Raw genomic sequence first — 21,106 nt, forward strand, 5'->3', positions numbered from 1 at the left:
GACTATGGCACTCGACGGAAGAATTATTGAATTTCCGGCGAGACGGTGAAATTCCGCGCGCGCTTTCGAGTTTAATTCGGAGTTCGAGTTCCTAGGAACGATATCGTCCACAGGGTGAAACGGTTTCGGTGGAAAATATCTCGAATTCTTTCGAATATTTCGTTGGTCTCGAGCGAGCGGGGGCGGAAAAACACGCTCAGGTTCGAATAACTTCGAGATTTGCTTTTTTCGCTTCGTCGAGATCTCGCGCGACTCCGCGTTGCACCTGCGAAACGAATTCCGCTCCGACGATCTAAAGTTGCAGAGTTCCTCGAGATCGACGCGTGTCTAAGCTTACCCGACGATAACGATAAGGCCTTGCCTATGTATATCTCGTCCTGGAGATCAAATTCGCGGCTGAGTCAGGTAAATCGAAATCGCGGGAGAGAAAGGGTTACGTTTCCACTGGAAACTGATACGTTTGTGCAGAGTAGGCTCTGGAAATTGAGCAGAATCGCCGTACCGTATTAAAATAAATCGGGAAACGACCATTGCACGATGATTATTTTTCGATGATAAATGATAGTTCATCGCGCGACGATTAAGCGAGAAATTACACGATCGCGGCAGTAATTCGGTCTTGGTTTCCCAAAATTACAGCGTTCGCGCGGATGAACGTTAGCACGCTCTCGTAATCGGTTCGGGGTCGGTTTCGTTTTCGCCAGACGGTATTATTCTTGAATACCAGCGCATTGCACTCGATGCAAACGCGTAACGAGGCAAATTGTAGCCGGCGTCTGGTTAAATTACACTCGCGCGATCGCGTTTAATCGCACGATAATTGGTAACGGAGAGCGAAGCTACGAATTACCGTCTCTCGGTTTCCCCTCTCGTTCACGTTCTGAAACTGAAAATCCATGTGGGTGAGCGCGAAGATAGCCGCGCGTATCTTTCGAGGCTCGAGAAAAACAAACGGAAACTGGGGCACAAACAACGCGAAGAATTATTTCCGATACGCGTGACAACAAAACAAAAAGAAGGAAAAGAATCTATTTTTGGTTATCGACTCGATTAACCTCGACTACGCTGGCACCGGTTGCAAGTCGCATACTTTCGAAATAAATAACTCGCAACCGTTGGATATACATATGACCCTCCGCGATTGCGAATGCATAATAATCGAGTCGAAATGTCAGGGATAGTGGGCGTGCTCGTTCCAGTACCGGAAACAACAACAACGCTCCAGCCGTGCGAGACTCCGGGCCAGACGGGACCAGTTTTCCACGCGCGAAATTTACGATTGCGATCAACGTTGAAGAAACCGGTCGATAAATATTCAAAAAGAGACGCCTCGCTAGCCGAACGTATCGATGTGTCTCGATCTTGACGAAATGCGTTAGGCGATCGCGTATTCGATACGCGATGGCTTTGGCAATTCCGTCTGCATCGCGCAACGTCTACAACCACAGGAACACGTTCGGATTAATATACAATGTAACCTCTAAAGTGTTAAAAACCTGCTAACTACATAGTGTCGTCATGTTCTATTCTACAACGACGGCTGAGCAATAAAGATACGCACTCTCGTGTGTCCTTTACGATTGAAAAAACTATCAAGTAGAGGAGACTGGGGCAAAACCGGGACGCTAAGGATAAAGATACATAACTTTTGTATTATTAGTGTAAAAATAAAATTGCGATCAAGACGCATTAGAATATAATTTTTGTTAAATGATAGTACACATTTAAGTTTTTTAATAGAAAGACAAATATTGAAAAATAACAGTTTAAGATATGATTCGTTTTTAAGGTTTTACCCCATGCCATACAAATCATATCATAAATTGTTATTTTTAAATGAAGGTTGGATTCAGTGTACAGCTTGTTCTAAATGGGCTCACGAAGGCTGCACTGGTTGTATAGCGCTTGACTTGAAAAATTAAATCTTTAATGTCAAAACAATTCTTCATTTGGAATATACGCTTACCATATTTGTTACGTTCAAGATAAATAAAATTCGTCCAATTTTTGTTACACGATCCAGCTCGTTTAACGTGCACTTTTTGGTATTCTACTAGGTGTATTTATTTTTCTTTTATCCCTGTGCTATATTGCTACACTGGTGGTGCAGCAAGGAACAGAATAAATAAAAGTCAGGTCCGTATGGGACGCAGAGATCTCTGCGGTAGGTGTGGAGAAGCGATTATTCATCGGGGATCCGGGGTCGCGTGCGCCTGCAGCCTGTCGAAAGCGGCGGCGGTCTCGTCTGCGGTGGAGAACAGTTGTTAGGAAAAATCGCGAAGTAATGGTGGAAATACAGCGGCAGAAAGGGGATCCAGGAGAGGAAGGTGGAGTTCGGGGATTGACCCTGAACCTCCAACCCTTGGAGCGGCCAGGCCGTCCCAAGGATACCTTAAAGACGACGGGGCGAGATATCCCAGCCTTCGATGCCGAGAACTAGAGCCGAGAACCCATAAATACACCAATATGACAAGATTCAGAAACCGTACAAGACAAATTTATTCGTGAAATATTTTATTCTATAATTGGAATTTTAATTTTCGAAATTCGAAGCATTCTAAAAGAGGGTTGCACCGGTTCCACTTATCAAAAAGAATGTCTCGCGTTTCTGTATTTTTTTCGTCGCGTGGGTGTAATTTCGACACGCTCGCCTAGTTAGTTAGTCGAGGCTTACGATTTTCCTTGAACGCCCCACACAGTGGAAAGTTTGCAAAGGGATTAAAGTTTCTTATATCTGGCTGCTCCGCAGGCTCCGGGCGAACTTGAAACTTCTTCCCCCGTCCTCGCGTCGCGGTATTTCGATTAATAATAACAGGACGATTTCATTATTAGCGCATTTTTAACGAAGCAATTCGGCCGAGGCGTCTTTTTTTTGTCGACGAGAGAAGCGCGCGTAGCCTGTTTTGGCGATAACAGGCTTACACGAAACGCTGCATGATTTATTAGTGGCTTACGCGAAACGGTTGCATGATTTATCAGTATTGGGGCGTGGCGCGCTGAACCGCTTAAAAATAAGTCGATCAACGTTCGGATATTGACTCTGGTAAAATTAGCCGCGAGGGAAACGCGATTGCGATTCACGACATTTTGCGAACCATCCGGCGCGTGGTAGCCAAAGGAATATCGTTTGGGTTTCAAGAAAAAGGAAACGTTCCTGATTCGCCCACCTAAATTAATTTGGTTCTGTGTGCTTAGGATCTTCGACTCGTTAAGATATGAATTTTTTCTGTAATGAGACTCCAGATTTTTCACGTATAATGTCTTCAATTTGGATCGAGAGACCAGCTCCCCAATGCGTAACGCGACCCCACGCGATGGATCCATCCCCAAACTTCGTTGTTTGTTTAGCTCCGGGTAGATGATTCGTTTCCACTGATCAGCTTGAATACCAAAATCTTCCGTCTAACTCGAACCAATTCATTTTGGTCTCATCGGATCAAGTAATTCGTTCCCAGTCGTCTTATAGTCTATTCTTTGTACGTATTTACGAATCGTTTTCTTAAGATAATATTTTCGTTCGAAGGGGTCTCTCGTTTCCGTTCCTTCCCCCATCGTTAGCCGTTATTTAAACCCCATTCGTTTGCAGAGAACGACGTCTTAAAAATTCTCAAGTATTCTGACTTGTATAATTCGTGTAATTGCACGTTATGAAATATGCAAGTATATACGATGCATGTACGCTGGTGGTTTTAAAGTTTCTGGTAGGGGAATCGACAGCCTTCGCACCGTTGACCCAACTCTCTCGCGTAACTCGTATGGATGCGCTCACGCATGCAGCCGGCACGGCGACGAATTCGTAACGAGGTGTTTGTCAAATTTATGCAAATGTGGTATCGTATAAGGTCGGCACGAAACAACACGCCTGCTCGAATGTTATTAACATTCATGAACACTGACGCGGCTCTCTTTCTTCAGCCGTGTCGCGTCCTCGTAAACGTTCTTGTACGATTTTTCGTGGGAATTTAAATAAAGGCGAGCAGAAGTTGTTGTTGCTCTGTGTTAATGTAGACTCCGCGCAATAAATAAAGTTTTGCATATTCAGACACATTAACGGACTCTTTCGCAAATTTCCGACCTTCAATTCGGGTTCTGACCAAGTTTCGAACATACAGTTTTTATATTTTTTTGTCTGAAAATTTATTAAATTTAGATTTTTCGTGCATTAATATATTTAACCCTCGAATTAAATTTCATTGTTTTATGTTTCAATGTAAGGTTGAAGAGTAATTTGTAGAATTTGGCACGAGAGATTATTTTCGAACTGCGTCGCCACTTAGTTGACGAGGGAAAGATTATTTAACACCGTTTCGAGGAGAAAAATTATGGCGGATTGCGTTCACCGGGAGCCATAAATACGGCCGCGGCTCCAGCCTGCTCGACGATACGTAATGAATGCTTTATTTTGCAAAAATGTTTATCTCGTTCGCACGAAATGTCCGAGAACCGGTCCGACCGGTTCCCTGGACGACCGCTTTCGGGAATCGGAAACAAACGTCGACCGATATAGGTGTAGAAGTTTCAGTGATATAAGTTTGCGAGGGAAGAGACGAGAGAGGCGAGGAGTTTCTTGGCTAATATGGTGATCACGCTGCTCGAAAAGAAATATAAATAACCCATACTCGAGGGGGGCTTTCACCTTTGGAGCCCGAATCGTTCGTGGTTCTCTGATTTATTTCTCGTAGAAAACTTCAACGTTGGTCCTCGTAAAAATCAAGGTAAAACTTACAGGATAACTAGTCGTTAGGCGATGAATGTGTGCTGAAAGCAAAGAAATTAACTCGATACGCAAAATTTTAATCTCCGTGCTTTTCAGTATCTAAAGTCCTCGATCCGTTCTCCAACGATAAGACGATGTATCGGCTGACTAATCGCGTCATGTGATTGCACACCGCTCCCCTTAATTATGTAACCTTGCGCGTGTGCGTTCGTGGCCCAACTTTGGTCTCTGTTTGATCTGAAACGCGCGAGGGGGAAAAAATAAATCGCGTATCGCGCGTTATCTGCCGCGAGAGAACGTTGTAAACATTGTTTGTCACGTGTAGAAAGTTTGATCGTCGACGACGACGTGTAGAGACATTGATCCACGTGGCACCGAAACCACCCTTTATCAATACCGGATCTTAAATGAGGGTTCAGCTCGATGGAAGCCGCATGATTAATTATGAACGATCGCGAAGCGCGAACAAAGACATCGGGGAGCACCTAATTAGCAGGAATAGATCATCGTAGCTCGAGGTTTTCGCGATTCGACGGAATCTCGTCGCTCGAAATTCCACCGTTTTCCGGGCGTATTCGCTGAGGGAAATCCTGCCATTGTATTAGCTCGCAGAGTCGCGAGACTCTAAGAGGAATATTCCAACAGTGTCATGCGAACAATGTCGAGCGTATAAATGAATAATGCAGCCGTCTAGCCCGGTTAACAGAGCTCCCCTTGGCCGTGACAGTGAGTCAGGCTTCATTTGGAAACCGCATGAAAGATTTCGCGAGAAATTCGCGAGAGCCGCGTCATGTTCGTTGAATTGGACGCGCACGCATCAACCTTTTGTTGCTCGTCGCGAACACTCCGACCGTCTCTCTGAAAATTATAATAATAATACGCGTCGTTGACGCGTCAAATTTCCGTACGTCGAAAAAAATGGAATCGAGCGTTAAAGAAACGCGTGAAATAAAAGATGAGGAATACGGTATTATTACTTATAGTATTTCAACTATTTCCGAACAGAGAAAGCAAGGAGTGTACATTCCAGGAAAATAGGAAATAATAAATGACGCCGAATATGAGAGAAATAAAAGCAGACAGCATTGAAGCTCGGAGAGACAAAAGTTGGAAAAAGGAGAAGAGAATGAACAAAATGTCTCTTCGAAAGAGAAGGTGTTTTCACTTTGAGAAATAAAGAATTTCATCACGAATCGACGGGTTCTCCCGTAGGAACTGCGTTTCAGGAGTATTCTCGATATATTGCCTTTCTCTCTTCGCCGGAGTCTCGTTCCTTCCGTTCGTGTAGTATTCTTTTCCCGACGAGTCACGAATTTCTTCTTTCAGACGCTCGGTGCATGAGATTGGAAGGGACCGTAAAGTAGAAAGAAGCTCAGCAGTCGAATCTGCTTCTCCCGCAGGAACAAAGAGACTGCTCCGTCGGTGCTATATTCGCGGACCTGGACGATGTGCACTCTCCGGATCCTTATTTACGCGATCCTGTTATCTTTGGGTTCTTTCTTGCCGCGTTTTTCTCCGGGCCCTTCGGCCGTGGCGCGAAAAGAAAACCGAAGGACGCAACTCGGAGAATTTTACCCCTTCTCCCGTGAGTAGTAGGTACGTTCTTTTCTTACTGCGAACGGTACCGTCGTACATCGCGTGCAGTCGAGTGTAAATTATCGCGGACCCGAGGGTGGTTTATTGCTAATTGGTTTGTTAACGTCGTGTTTACCTCTACCGAGACAACGCGTCAGTCTTTATTTCTTTCTTCGTCGTCCGTTGTTGCGTGTATAGTGAATGGAATGCCTCTTTAATTCCAGACGAAAACCAATGACCGGTGAAAATGGTTGATTTAGTGACAACCAGATCTCGTTTCATCTGGATATTTTTCTTGCCTCGTGATTCGGGTACCATCGTTACTTTCGATCTCTCGCGACTCCTTCGACCCCTTAGAACACACCCTTAAACTTCCGTTTTCTGACACGCGTATTTTTTGTCCAGCGTGAGACAAATTTGATAGATTTACGCGAAAGGAGGGGTAAAAACACCTACTTAGGGGTACAAGAGCTATCCTCTTACCGCGTGGTTAAGATCGTATAAATATGCATCGAGTAATTATTTACGTCCATTTTTGGAGATTCGCCGTGCACGGTTAATATTTAATATTTGGACTTTGGAAGACCAAGGACGAGGAGGAGCGTTCGATAGAGGATTTTAAAATATTTTATGCGCCAGGCAAGAGGTCGGTCCGATATATCCATAACTCGTGGCGATATTCGTGGGAACGAATCGCTCGATACGAGTGGCGCGTTTTTTACCGGCACATATCAGCGTGTACGGTGTACCTCGGCTTTAGTATGCAAAATTCGTTTCACGTTGCGTAACTCGATTATGTGACGGGGAGAGTTCGCGAAAGAGGCTATTACGAAACGGATCAGCCGTAGTCGACTCTGTGGCGCCGTGGATTTCGAATCGACCGCCGATCCTCCAGGTTCGTACGCTCCGACTGCCGGAGAGGAGGCAGAGAAGGAATTTTTTAATTAGAGGCGATGGACAAAGGTTACCTGCACCGTTGCGCGGCAGAGAGTCCACAATAACGGCGTCCTTCTGACAGCCTACAGTCGATACTGCCCGATACTACACTCCACGACACTCGACGTCGTCTTGCATCGAACTTCCGTTATCCTAATTAATAGGGAAATACCTATCGGTTCGAATAACGCTTTAGCCGCTCTGGCATTGATACAACCAATACAACGATCCTTCTTTCTTTCAACTCTTCGTGAACGGCGATTTTGGTGCATAAATTATATTTATTCGAGCAGTTTTTATTTATCGTAAAATATTTCAGTTTCAATTTCTATTCATCATTTGAGGTTAATAAGTTTAAATTCCGTTTCGATACTACATTACGCACGTACACGCGTTCACCGAGGTCGAAAATATTTGTGGTGCTTGATAATTTATCTATGAAATAATAACCATTTATCAGCGAATGACATAAGTTTGAGGAAGACGCAATATGTTTGTAAATTTTGCGGAACGATAAGATTGTAATCGCGCACATCTCGTTTCTTCGTTGCGCAATTAGTCGGTGGCTTAAGTTCAACGCGATAAAGAATTCCGGGCCACACGTAGCCCGGTAAACACCGTGTGTAATTATTTCGATTCCATTCCAGCTTATTGGGCGGGATTCGTCCTCGTATCCTGGCGGAGAGTATCATCACGGTCCCTCCGCCGCAGCTTCCCAGTCTTCCTTTCGGCCGAACGCGTTTTAGAAACCAGTTTCACAGCCTCGATGTAACACCCTCTCCTCCCTCTCGACGGACAACGCTCGGAAACCGCGCGTGCAGAAACTGCTTTTCGGGCCAGGTTCCCCGGAGCGTTTCTCCTAGAGGTGTCGATAACGTTTTAGATAAATATCGATAACCTCTTGTCGGCTGATCGAAGCGTTTTATCGCGAACGTGTAACATTTTCGACCGTGCCACTCGAGTCATCCTCGATACCTTCGATAAGATCCGAAGTGGAATTACATAATGTTCTCTTTAAAATACGAGCGACTATCTTTAATTAGCTCGCGAGGAATGTTATTTTTATTATCACATTATCAGCGTAGACGCTTGTGTAATTAATCGAGAATAAGTTTCTTTTTGTAAATAAGGCCGTACTACCCCATCGTGAGGACAGTTTCTCTTCGTTACGTCGTAATGATTTCTTTCCCTTTGCTCTGTTTCTATTTACTCTGCATTTATATCGAACGATAACACAGTATTCATAAGGATATAAATATTTTGAGAACGGATCTAAGGGAGTCTGTCGAAGGGTGGGTCGAGCAAGCAACAAGGGTCCGTCCGTCGGATAATTATTTGTAAACTCGCCATTATGTTTCCCCGGAAATTTCTCGTGTTTTCTCATCGAGCTCTTCCCTCCTCCGGGATATTTGTCCGTGGCTGGTATCGAAAAAACGCGGCACCGTCTCCGGAGGGAAATACAAACGTTGCGTTGTGATTATCGGGGTAGATTCTCTTGCCCGTGCTCTGGCGTTTACTTTGCACCCTCGATTCGACCGGTTCCGTGGCATCGGTGACGAGTCATTCGAGTTGCACAAAGCCGTGCGCGACGATTCACCAAAGGATTTCACCCTGGCGTTGTGTCCCCCGTCAGTGATGGTTTCGAGGGGCGATTCCTGAATTTGACACACGTAAAAATTGCATGCTTTTAAGGCGACCCATGGACTTCCGACGTCGGCGACAGTGTCAAAGCCAGGCTTTGACAAAGGGGCGTGGGCAGGACTTAACGAAATACTCGTGAAAAGATCGGTCTGTTTACAGACACGCGTTACACCAGCTGGCTGACATCCTTGATGACACGAACGACACCCTTCGACTCCGGCCACTCTTCCCTTTTTTTGAGTACCCCCCCCCCCCCCCCCCCCCCCCCCCCGAAATATACACATATTCTGGGGAGTACATATTATCGAAAGCGCTATTGAAATTAAATATTAGCGAACCACGTGGGATACAATGTTTGGGGAACTACTTTGAACCTTTTTTAAATATTTGGGATATTTCTGATGCGATAGATACTCTGAAAAAATAAAATTATCTTTGGTTCGATATCGGTTACGCAATAAATCTCCGAATCTGTTCGTCCCCCTTCTCGCCACACATTCGATACCTCGATACGATAATTCGACGGCGAGAAGGATCTGCGACGGGGCTTGTGTGTACACAAAACGAACGTGTTGCGCAGCTTAGGAGGAATCTTTCGGGGAGGGAACACAGGATTATGCTCGGAAGTTTTGCGGATCGCGGCGGGGCAGCTGCCCTTCCGTAGAGCAAACTCCAAGTTCGACGTCTGTCAAAAGTTTCCCTAGCTTCTTAGCATCCTTTGCACCTGATCGCTTCCGAGTAACTTGCCCCCGTGTAATCCTTCCGATTCATGGAACGGCAGGTTTTCATTCGGGGCGAAAACTGTCTTCTAGTGTGTTTTTCCCATTTCCATACTTTCGCAGGATTACTTTACTCGACGCTTCTCCCCCTTTCTGTTTTCATCTTTCTCTTTATAGATTTATTTTATCATCGTTACTTTCTTCATTTTTTGTCACCACTATTTTACTCGTATTTTAATTTATGTTTCAGTGGAGTTTCTATTTAATCATATAGTACTCTGTACTCTAACTTACGGGTATTTTTTATCGTTGAAAGTAGTACAAAATATTTTTAATTTACATTTATTTTAATATTTTAATATTTGAAAGATTATAGCCTTGAAAGTAAAACATATATTCTCATAACATCTATCCTTTCAGCTTGAAGTAAATGAAAATTTTAATCATTTCGTCAGGGAGCACTGTCCAAGAGGACGTAATTAATGATCTATCTTTGATCTCCAATCTTCTTTTACGATTAATAAACACATCGTATAATTTCTCGGCACGTTTGCTTAACGGTTAAAAGTTCCAAGCTCAATTTGTTCTGTATACTCTTTGAAACGCTTTCCGCTAAGTAGCCGGAGCCACAATACACACGAGTCGTGCAATTTAATCTGATTACATCTTCTATGGTTGACAGTAGGAGAAAATGATAGATGAAGGTGACATTACTTTGTCTACAAATACAATTGCATAATTTGGTACCGACTCCGAGTATAGTATACTTGAACGTTTCAATTCTGTATTTTTGCACCAGTTCGAAGCATTATTTTCTTGACTGTGCCTGATTGAAAAATCGTCGAAGCACCTCGTTGAAGTATTACTTCTTTGAAGGTCTTGCGATTCGACCGCGTTCTGTGTCGCTTTTTACTACGCGCTATCAATCGTGAAAGAAGAGACGTAACGATCCAGTTGCGTGACTCACACGGTATCAAAGGATCCGAATTAATTCGAATCAAGCGCTTGAAACTGACGAGCAACAACCGTGAAGTGTCCAACTCCGACTTCGATGAAGCTTCGCAGGTCTGTGGAGCAGCCAAAAATAAGGGACACGAGTTTCTTGTTAGCCGCGGTTACCGAAGTTTTCGAGGGGTTGCAACTACCCTTGGAAGTTTCACCAGTCCGACTGTATCTGGAAAACTATCCGATGGGGAAAAAAGTTTGGAAAGTTTCCGCGGAGAACGTTCGAATCGCTTTTTTATTAGACGAATTACGGGTGTAGAGTCGATTTACCTAATCCGACGACCGTGTACTACGATAAAATAACACGAGGTTAATATTATTTGCGATAAATCTTTGCAGGAGAGTCGTTTTCGCGTCTTCCCGTTGCTTTATGAAATCGTAGCACCTCCGCGTCGTTTTCGCTTAATTAGCGGGTTGGGATCCGAAGCTGGAGGAAATTAGCATACAATTAAAGCGGGATCGCGTATAAGGACCTGTCGTTGGTGTGACTCCAGAGGATTTCGGATTCACGAGTCGATGCACGTACCATGGGTGACCAGTGTGTCGTCTCTCGTGTCTCGTCATTCGCGAAAGTTGCTTTTTTCTGCTTCCTCGAGCCTCTTCGCCATTCCGCATACTTACACCGCCTATTAATAGGAAACCTCAAACCGACCGGAAGAACCGGTCGCCCCCCCCCTCGATGTCTTACGATCTTTGTTTACAACATTCCATGAATCGAAGATTCCTTTCCTCGGGGATATTCGAAAGCGGTTTTCAAACGCGCGCGCTCGGGACGGTAAAACGCATCGTTTTCTGCCAGCCTCGCATAATTGCAGAGTGTGTGTTTCCAAGCAAAATTCTGATCTTTCGCCTCTCTCGATCCGTTTTATCGTATCGTCGGACGAACAAGTTCTGGAACACAGTCGTGGAACGTGTTAGGTTCCGTGAACGATCAATGTTGCGAACGAGACACACGGAATACGCAGGTGTGTATAGCAATCTTCGCGCGCAACCTTGCAAACTCTGAATATAAAATTCTGATAACATCTTCGTGGACGGAAACGACCGAGTCGAGAATACGTAAGTCGGGCTGTGTTTTGTTTCGCGGTACGAAATCGCATTCTCCTGCGGGATACGGGTTACGGGTTGCGAAACATAGTTCGTGAAAATGTTCGCGACACCTCCGAACGAACCGGACGCTGCCATTGTGCCCGAGTTGGTTCGAGAGCCAGCTTTCCATTATCGTCGCTCGACTCATTAGCGCACACCTGCGAGAGCTGCTTTAGGAGAATTCGAGCCCACGGTGCGCACGCAAGCACTTATGTCTTCTCTTCCCACACGACTCGCACCTGTGTGCGCTCCGGACTCTCGTGGAAATTGCAGCCAGGCAGCTGGTCCCTGGCACAGAAGCTTCCTCTTTGGTAGAATCCTCACGTCCTTCGTAAGTAATTCGTGAAGCGAATCATCCAGCAGCCTCATCCTGAATGTTCGAGGACATCCGGACACCGAGCCAATCTTGAGATAATAACAATAGTTTTGTCTCTGAGTAATATGTGGTTGGATTAAAAGAATTTTAAAGCTTTCTAAGATTGAATAATTGTAAGTTTGAGCGGTAACGTTTGAATTTGGGCCCAACGCGTGAAACTTGCATCGTCCATTAATAGAAATAAACGTGTTCGAGTCGTCCATATTTTTATATATCACAAATTCTCTCCTCCTGTAAGAACATCGATCGAACGCACCGGATATCCGATCTGTAACGAAATTATTCCCACGACCGGGGATTATCCGGGACGCGGCAATAATTGGTCGCGTTATCTGCGGCGTGCAGCTCGTTTTTAATGCAACACGACCATTATCTCGCGACGCGCCAGCGTGATTTTTCTCTGTTTTGTGCATCGCGTTGCGTCACAGATACGCACCGACACGCCCAACGGGAACGAGCGTTTGTTTTTTTCGCGCTCTGGATATATAGGTGGCCGGGAGTGCAAATAGCGGGGGCCGTCATTGGGAACAGAAACGGAAGGGTATCTGAGTCACAGGAGAGGCTTATCGCCTAACTGCGCAAAAATGCCTCGGGCGAAAAACATCGTCGTTAATACGTCGATTGCAGCCGCGTGACGCGCAACTCTCTCCTCGCTCGGCGATGCAGATGGATCGGGACTTTATTCAATTTTTAATTCCTCTCTGGGAAACGTCTTGTTCTATGATCGATCCTTTCATTTTTATCCAACAAACGACGCGTGAACATCTTTCACTTCGTCATTTGAAATTTTTATTTAGCTTCTTGCTTTCTTAACTTCTCGCTTAAAGCTTGTTATTAATACAAAGCGCAGACATACACGACCACAAAGGGTGAAGGGTTAATTTATTTGGACTATAGGAAACGAATTTCTATTAAAACTCCTTTTCCGCGTCGACTCGATTGTGTTTTCTTTATCTCTTTCTCTTTCTTCAAATCTAGTCTGCCGCGATCAGAGGCGCCGAAGAAACGCGTGCCTGCGTAAACAAGCGGTTTATCGACTATAAATACACAACTCGAGTGTGTACACAGGTGTCACGCGTTGCTACTCAGGAGTTGTCCGGTCGCGTGTTCTCTCGGAGACGCTCTGCGTCGATCCCCGTCTTCGTAACCCGTATGTTTTTCATCTTCGCGTGATAATATACCTGAAACTTTTACCTTGTAATTATTCGGAAAAATAATGTTTACGATTCAAATTAAAAGTATCGTTTACAATGCCCAAGGTACACCTACTACCTAATTGTGAATTCAAAAAAAGAAACTTGTCTTCGATTCTCTGTTGTCTTCAGCTTTTGTTCGTCGCGTGGTGATCGTAAGTCCACGCCAACGAATTTGTTAAATTTCGACAACCATTACCGAATAACACCGAGAGAGTCCCGCGGACCGCTCAAAGCCGGGAGCGATAGACAAATGGGACTGATTATAATTCCAAGGATGGGCCCGCCTGGCCTTGAAAAACTTAACAAGCTGCAGCCCGGATGTGTGTAACGCACGCGTCCTTGCGGCGACGCACCGGGTTCGCAAATCACTTTGCGAGACGCGTGCACGGCCTTCGTTCGAATACGTTTCGTTTCCTTGGAACTGATTCTCTCGCGGATTGCATAAAATGCGTTTGTTGTTCGGATTTGTTGCACGATCGCTGCAACGCCTACGCCCAATTCGGTCAGCGGATCTTGTAACACTCTTCGTTGGCTCTTTACTCTTAAGTTCCAAATGTTTCCTTCTACTTGTCAGAGTTGATTTTTCCCTTTTGAAGATTGGCCCAAGACCCATCTGGTCACGTGAAGAACCGAATACTTTGTGACCAAAAATACACTTCTGTTGTTTGGACATTAATAAATTAAGGTCACTCTTCTAAATGTTGAATTTCCTAACCGTCTCATGATACAAAAATCATCTCCAGTGACGACAGTGTATGTCTAAAGTTCCTTTCCTGTTGTGGCCATGGGTTCTACGAACTCCTCACGTGTTTATTATACAAGGATAAGAGTTCGTCCTCATTCTCGCTTTTCTTCAGCGGGTGAACCGCACAGTTTAGAAACCGATTTCAGACCGAACGGATCTCTAAGATATATCTTCGCGTTACGAATAAACCTTAAATATTCTACAGTAAAATATTGTTTAATTCAATCATACAATCCATAGCCCTATAATTCCAGTACTAAACAAATAAAGTTAGCAGTATCGATTGTTCGTCGAATGAATGTCGTAAATAAATTAACGTACGGTTTCGTCGTCTTTGTAACCACATTGCAAGTACGATAAACACTTAACTGTTGATCGTGGCACGCACCGTCGGGACTTAAAATCACGGTACAAGGAGTTAATTACGAGAGTCTTTGCGGTCGCAGTAGCCGACGAAACACGAATAGCGGGAGGGGTAGCGAGTCCATTGCATGTATCCGTGGCTCGGATTGATGCACGAAGCGAGGCAGTAGTGTATTTCAAGGGATGAATGGCGGCGTTTCGCGGAACCGGAATCCGATTAACCGGCCGCAAGTCCACAGGCGGTAAATTACAAAAGAGTCGGTGCTCGATAGAGACAGATAAGGCATGAACTCTGACGATGCACGCAATGTCACGCAACGCGATACGGTACGAAGAGGGTGTTTGGCGCGTCCCGTAGCGTACAGGTCGGTCGTCGTCATTCATGTCGGCGAGGAACAAATCTACGATTACGAAAGACTTCCTAGAAATATAAACCGAGTACAAGCGGCGGACTGATACGCGGCAGGCGTATCGCGGCGGTGTCGGGTTGCAAGAACTGATTCGCTTGCGAATATCCGCGTAATATACGGCTCCGATTTCGAGATCATTGTAGAAGCATCGGGGGAGGGTTGTGCGCACAATTTTTCCAACAAAGTACACAATGGTCGTCGTTGTCCTCGCGAAGAGATTTCGTCGCGATGTTTGCTGCCCGGCTGGAATTATCGCGATATCTTTCGACAGACTGTTCGTTGATCTTCGATCGGTTCTTCGAGTACGACGCAGAGCCCGTTTCTATACAAATTTTCTACGGAACGATAAACTTCGAAAGAGACTCGTTAAATAATTATATCGTAACTCGTTAAAGTTAAAACCAGATATAAAGAACATCACAGTTTCTGTTTCGGAGGGAGCCTTGGTACTTCCGGTTACCATCGCGACCACCCAAAATCTGAGATTCGCCGATATCGTCGTCCAGAACGGGTAAACCGGAGATTGATCGTTCGGCGAAAATTATAATTTGGGAATTAATATTCATATCTGCTACCATCGGGTCCATCGGGATGGAAAAAACTCTGTTCGTATACATTGTGAATTACGTCATGGAAAAGTTCAAAACCGCTGCTTCGTTTGCAAAGGTTTCTGCGTGTATTTTCAGTACGATCGAGTTTGCTAATTGTCCGATTATAATTTCAAATTGACACAATCAATTCCACGGTGTAACGATACGATTAAATTGACTATAAATAGGTGTTGCTCGACCACGGGTGATTTCCTGTTCGACAAAAACTATTTTAAGAAACCGTCGATGAAACGAGTCACACGGTTTGTATTAGCCCGCGGCTACGGGAACAATGAGTATGTTCATTAGTAACTGGGAGTCTTAATAATTAAAAAAATTATTGGACGTATCTATCTCAAACTTTGTGTTTATATTTATGTTTCATCCAGCTGTAACAATTTTTCTAGTGTAAATAATTGAGGCGTACAAAGCTCTACTTATCATCGCGTACGAAACGATAAACTCTTAAACAAAAGAATAACAGTTTTTCAGATTTCACTGCAATCTTTTCAATGTTATGCTTTTTCCACGTATTTTGTAAACAGTTCTGTTGATTGCTAAATAAGTTAGGATTCGTACAACGAGGAAATTGATTTATGGCAGTGTATACACAGCTTGCCTCGCAACGCGATAATAAATTCATGCCTGCGTTACATCCACTCTTACATTCCGAAGAACATTTTGAAGCCACCAATTGAAGTTGAATTATAGTCTGTACGATATTCTTGGAATCCCGAATCTGTAGTTAGTTGAAAATTCAAATTTTTCGAGTGTCCAAAGTTAGTGAAAATCCTGTAACGATAGGACTGTTGAACGCTGATAAGGAGTGTCGGTTTCCTTTTCGGGTCGTTCGGAAGTGACGCGCAGCTTGCTCTCGCGTCAAGGTTAGATAATAATTTCGTTTCTGATTGAAACGCTTGTGTAGCTGCCATCCCAATCGCGTTTCCACGATAATGTGCACGGCTGGGTGGCCTGTAAACCGGTTCATGCGGAATATAAATTGAATCGCAAAACGGTCCTTTTTTCACCGTCGTCGTCGTATATCGTATCGAGCTTAATGGCCAGCGATCGGTTGTTTAGGATCTCAACCGCGGGTTCCTTTTTTTAACGATTTTACTCGACGAAGTCTTGGGAATTAAAAGAGAAAGTTAACAGATTGGGACCCCGTCCGTCGACGATAATGCTCTCACGATCATCGAAATGGCAAGCTATGCAAATTCAGTGTCTCTCGATAAGCGGTGAAGTCGAAAAGATGAATAATTCGGTGTTTAAAAATAAATCGAAAACACACAATATAATGTTTTCATTAAGTTAAAATTAAATGTGTTCTAGAGCCACTTCTTTTTTCGATATCGCAAATTTAGTTAAACGATTTCTTTCCAGGTTTAGTAAAATTGTCGTTTCTTCTGGAAAGTGTACTCGAGTTATGTCACTTTCTGTAGCTCGTGTACTATACAGGGTGTTCAGCTACCCTTAGGAAAAATTTTAATGGGAGATTCCAGAGGTCAAAATAAGACGAAGATCAAGAATATCAGTTTCTCGATTGAGGCTACGTTAAAAAGTTATTAAAAAATTAAATTAAAAAATTTCAAATCATTCACGGAAAAATTATTTTCGGTTGCGAGAGTCAATTACAATCATTTTTGATGAATAGACATATCCCCGAAATCCTACGTACTTTCGAGAAAAAAAATTCTTTACCGAAAATATACTGTGTGGCCGGAGAGGTTTCTATAATTTTTTAACGAAGCCTCAATCAACAGATTAGTATCCTTGATTTTCGTTTTATTTCGGCCTCCAGTATCTCCCATTAAAATTATTCCCAGGGGTGGTCGAACAACCCTGTATATATACGATGCAGCCGGAGGCCGGAGATAGCGTTGGTTCGTCGTGCTCGAGGGACCCCGATTATTGCACGTTCGCGATTGTTGCTAATTTGGCGCGTTTCGCGGAAAACGGACACGCGACGCCGTGATTCCCGACGACCGGCGAAATAATGACTCTATTGATTCCCTGTTTCGCGTCGGGGCTTGCGTAACCAGCATTAGTCATCGTGAGAGTCGGAACGCGACTGAGAGGCGACGTGTAAATGCCGGTGATTGAAAATAACTACGCGCGCGAGCGCGGCCCGGTCGTTGTAAATTAATTACGGAGACCGCGTCCGTATTTGTACTCTCTGCCTTTCGCAATCGAACGTAAACATCGAGTTTTCGAGCGCAATTATGCGACTCGGTTACACCAGATATGTAAATTGCCCGCAACCTTTTTCGGTGACATCGAATTCGATCTCGTTTCGAGTTACCTCGTTTTCTAGTTAATAGCTCTGAATTGCTCGATTTCGTGTGCGATTCGTTCGCGACGATCGCTGAAAATGACTGTGGTTTTGGAATCGACAATTTTGTGCAATTTTAGAGCTTTTTTAGCGCTTTGTATAATCGCTTGTTAGGATTACTGCCAAGTTTGAATCGTATTAAAAGAAGAAATAATACGATGAGCCAGGGAGCCTTTGATACGAAGATAGTGCTTATTGGTTTAAAAAAAATGAACTCAAACAATTTGAATTGACTACCACAAGTGCGAATTTAAGTCGAACGTCACGCGCAATCGTGTCGCTATGTAAGCGCACGACGGCCAGAGGAGAGCATATTCGTCGATATAATCAGTATTCCAAAACGAGCATTTCTCGTTTCCATCTCGCTGGAATTCGGTCAATGCACCAAGAACGCCGCGGATCGCGTTGCATAATGCAAATGCGCGCGATCGTTTTTCTCAGGCGATGGCGCGTATCAGTGTGTATGCGGCGTACGCGACGATGGCGCGCAATATTTTCGTGACCCCGGTTGACATTGCCAAAGACTACCGATTCGAGCGACAATAGAGCACGGTCCCGCACGAGTAAAGGTCAAGGTTAAGGTCGACCGTTCCCTCCCACCATTTCGTCCAACCATTCGTTCGCCAGGCTTGTGTCTTCCTGACGCTCTGACGCAACTTCCTTCCAACGATTCGACCTCTGTGGTCATCGTCACAAGTCACGATCCATTCTCGCGTTCGCTGGAACCGAAAATGCGCACCCGTGTTTTTCCACTGCAACCAGCCGACGCGGATAAGTCGAGATGGCAACGTTTTTCCTTTTTATTCTATTTCTTTTCATTTAATCCTTCGACAACTGTGCTTCGGCAACCCTTTTTATCATCTCGGTTTATAATTTTTATACAAATAAAACCATACTTGGATTTTAATAACTCTGCCTCTGAAATATTAAATCATGAAAATAATTATAATTGCATTTTCAACAATTCCATTAACGCAACGATAATATATGGGTCCGTACACCCAACTTTGAATTCTCTATTTGCTAAATAAAATTTAAATTATAAAATGAAATTATATTTCACTCGATTGGAGAGCTCTCGAATCAATAACTGCTCTCGCCGGAAGAAAGTTTCCCATGGTAAATTGCCATACGGAGCTTTCAATATTCCAATTAAACGTTGGCCTTCGAGCATACAATGTTAAACGGACCGATTTCCATTCCAAAGTGACCGAACTTCGTTCCGCCTCGAATTTCGGACCACTGAAGGTGTATCTGTTATCGAGTTGAACGTCGGTGCCAGACTCTACAGTAGAATCGGACGTCAGGCTCGGCCGTGTGTGAAACTCCGATAGAAACGTATTCGTGGCAGACGTTACAGAAATTATCGGACGGGAACGATTTCGAGCTTGCAAATTCCCCTGTCTCTCTGGATATATTCTGCTCTCCACGGTCAACCGTGTTTCGACGAAACTTCTGGCTCCCGGGAACTTCCTATGGCTCGTCGATCCCGGAGGGTAGCACGTTCTTCCAGGTATAAATTCTCCGTCCATTCGGGAGGGTTTATATTTCACGACACACGGGGACCTTCTTTTTCACAAGCGACGGAGCCAGGAGTTACGAGAACACGCGTGCATACTCGGTTTCGTCGGCTCGTAGGGATAAACGCGAGTCCTATAACAACGACCCTCGACTTACACGATGTACACGGAGGGTGATCAAGCGAGGGAGAACCTCGGGAATTATTATGTATCGCAAGACACATGCCTGGGAACCCCGATTTTTCCCGCAACGAGATTTTAAAGCCGTCATTTGAAAAGGCCATTACAAAAAGTCGATCGAATTTTTTTATAATGTTTCGTTCTTTTAATTATCGTATATTTGGGATTAACTGTTTTATAATCAAAGTCTAACGTGGGAGGATAAATATTTAAAGTACCGTCGCCTTCGGGAAATGCCAGTTGTGAATTTTAACCGACAATTTAAGTTGTTAATTTGTTCGCAGGCAAAGCTGCGGCGCAAACGGGATCTTCTCGCGTCGTCTGGACTTCAGCGCCTTCAACAGTCTGCCTCGCACTAAGCTGAACTCCTATCACATTAAGGTGAGTGATTAACCGGATACGTGCTTGATCCACGCCAACGTCGTCGTGCTCGCTATTCCGCGTTTGAGAAAAGTTAGACGAGGGAAACGCGTGTGCGCACGCAGATCGGCGAAAGTTTGAAACAGTAACCCCCGCTATAGAGCGCCAGGAAAGCGAAGCAGCGAACTATACGCGAGATTCCTTAAAGCGGAAGGCACGCGATAGAGCAAGGTCAAGGCGTAGAGCAAGATCCTCCCGCTTTAAACCTTCCTCGAGGAAATCGTGACGACGGTTTTTCTCCTTTTCGACGCCCAAAGGAAAACAATATTCTGATTATCGTTGATAGTAATTTGGAGTAACTATTTCAAAATATTATTTCTTTTTTTTATTTCTTAACTCTGGTACTAGAGATTAAAACGATAGATTCTTGAAGAAATTCTCTCACAGAAACCACGGTAAATATGCAAAAATTCAGTCGAGTCTTTCACAATTTTTATTAGAAATTACGAATGGGTCTTTTTCACCATGATGCAAATTCCTATTGTTCTATTCGAGGATGGTTTCGATAAATAAATACCGTCCGTGAAGATACTGCCGCTAAGATGTTTATCGGTGATTTTAAGGCAATAGTTTTCTGTCGAACGTACGTTGTGCCCACCGATAATAAAATGGCCCCGTGTAAAAGGATCCATTGGTCTATCTGTTCCGATCTTCGCGGTTCCTGGGATCGTAACGTTCTTAGTGATAATAAAACCCCGTAGGCTGTGTAAATGGGTTTCGCGTCTCACTGCGGCCATGATTTGTTTACTGCCGTCCGAGGTACGGTCTCGCACCCTTAAACCATCGTCCTTGATCCAGATACGGGCCCCCATGTGCGTCACGTATCTACGCCACGACCTTGTCGAAATAATGTCTCACGCAAGTGGGTGGTCCGTTTTTTTTCTTTGTTTCTTTTAGTACGTGTATAGGTCTCTCGGACTCCCACCGCGTGAATCCTTTCCCGACTGCGTCGTAACACTGTCGTCCTACCCCAAATACACGAGAGGGTGGAAATCAATACCCGGCCTCCGTCGTTGCTTGTGTGCATTCACACCCTTTCAGGGAATGTGCTCGCTCATGCGACGCAATACGGGCCTGTTATTAAACCGCGATTCTCTACCGACTCTATTCTACCTAGCAATAATATTTTCAAAGGAATCGCAGGCTCGTTTGATTCGAACTGCATCGGGACGCCTGCAAACGCTCGCGATACGAAGCTACGAAACTTCCTGTCGAATTGTTTGTTCGTCGATTCAAATATTCGTCGGTAAACAATAATAACGAGATAGCGATCGAAAGATAAATTTACACTA

The 21,106-nt window shown here is 44.3% G+C and overlaps 1 protein-coding gene across 2 annotated transcripts in view; it reads left to right on the forward strand.

The window, feature by feature from the left end:
* Positions 1–21,106, forward strand: part of Heca (hdc homolog, cell cycle regulator) — a 176,912-nt gene that overhangs the window by 8,052 nt on the left and 147,754 nt on the right. For both annotated transcript variants that reach the window (XM_076775786.1, XM_076775787.1), the window contains exon 2: positions 19,679–19,775. In XM_076775786.1, coding sequence (XP_076631901.1) covers positions 19,679–19,775 — 97 coding nt within the window. The remainder of the gene's footprint in view (positions 1–19,678; positions 19,776–21,106) is intronic.

This window comes from Colletes latitarsis, chromosome 10 (assembly GCF_051014445.1).
Source record: "Colletes latitarsis isolate SP2378_abdomen chromosome 10, iyColLati1, whole genome shotgun sequence".
NCBI classification, from domain to species: Eukaryota; Metazoa; Arthropoda; class Insecta; order Hymenoptera; family Colletidae; genus Colletes; species Colletes latitarsis.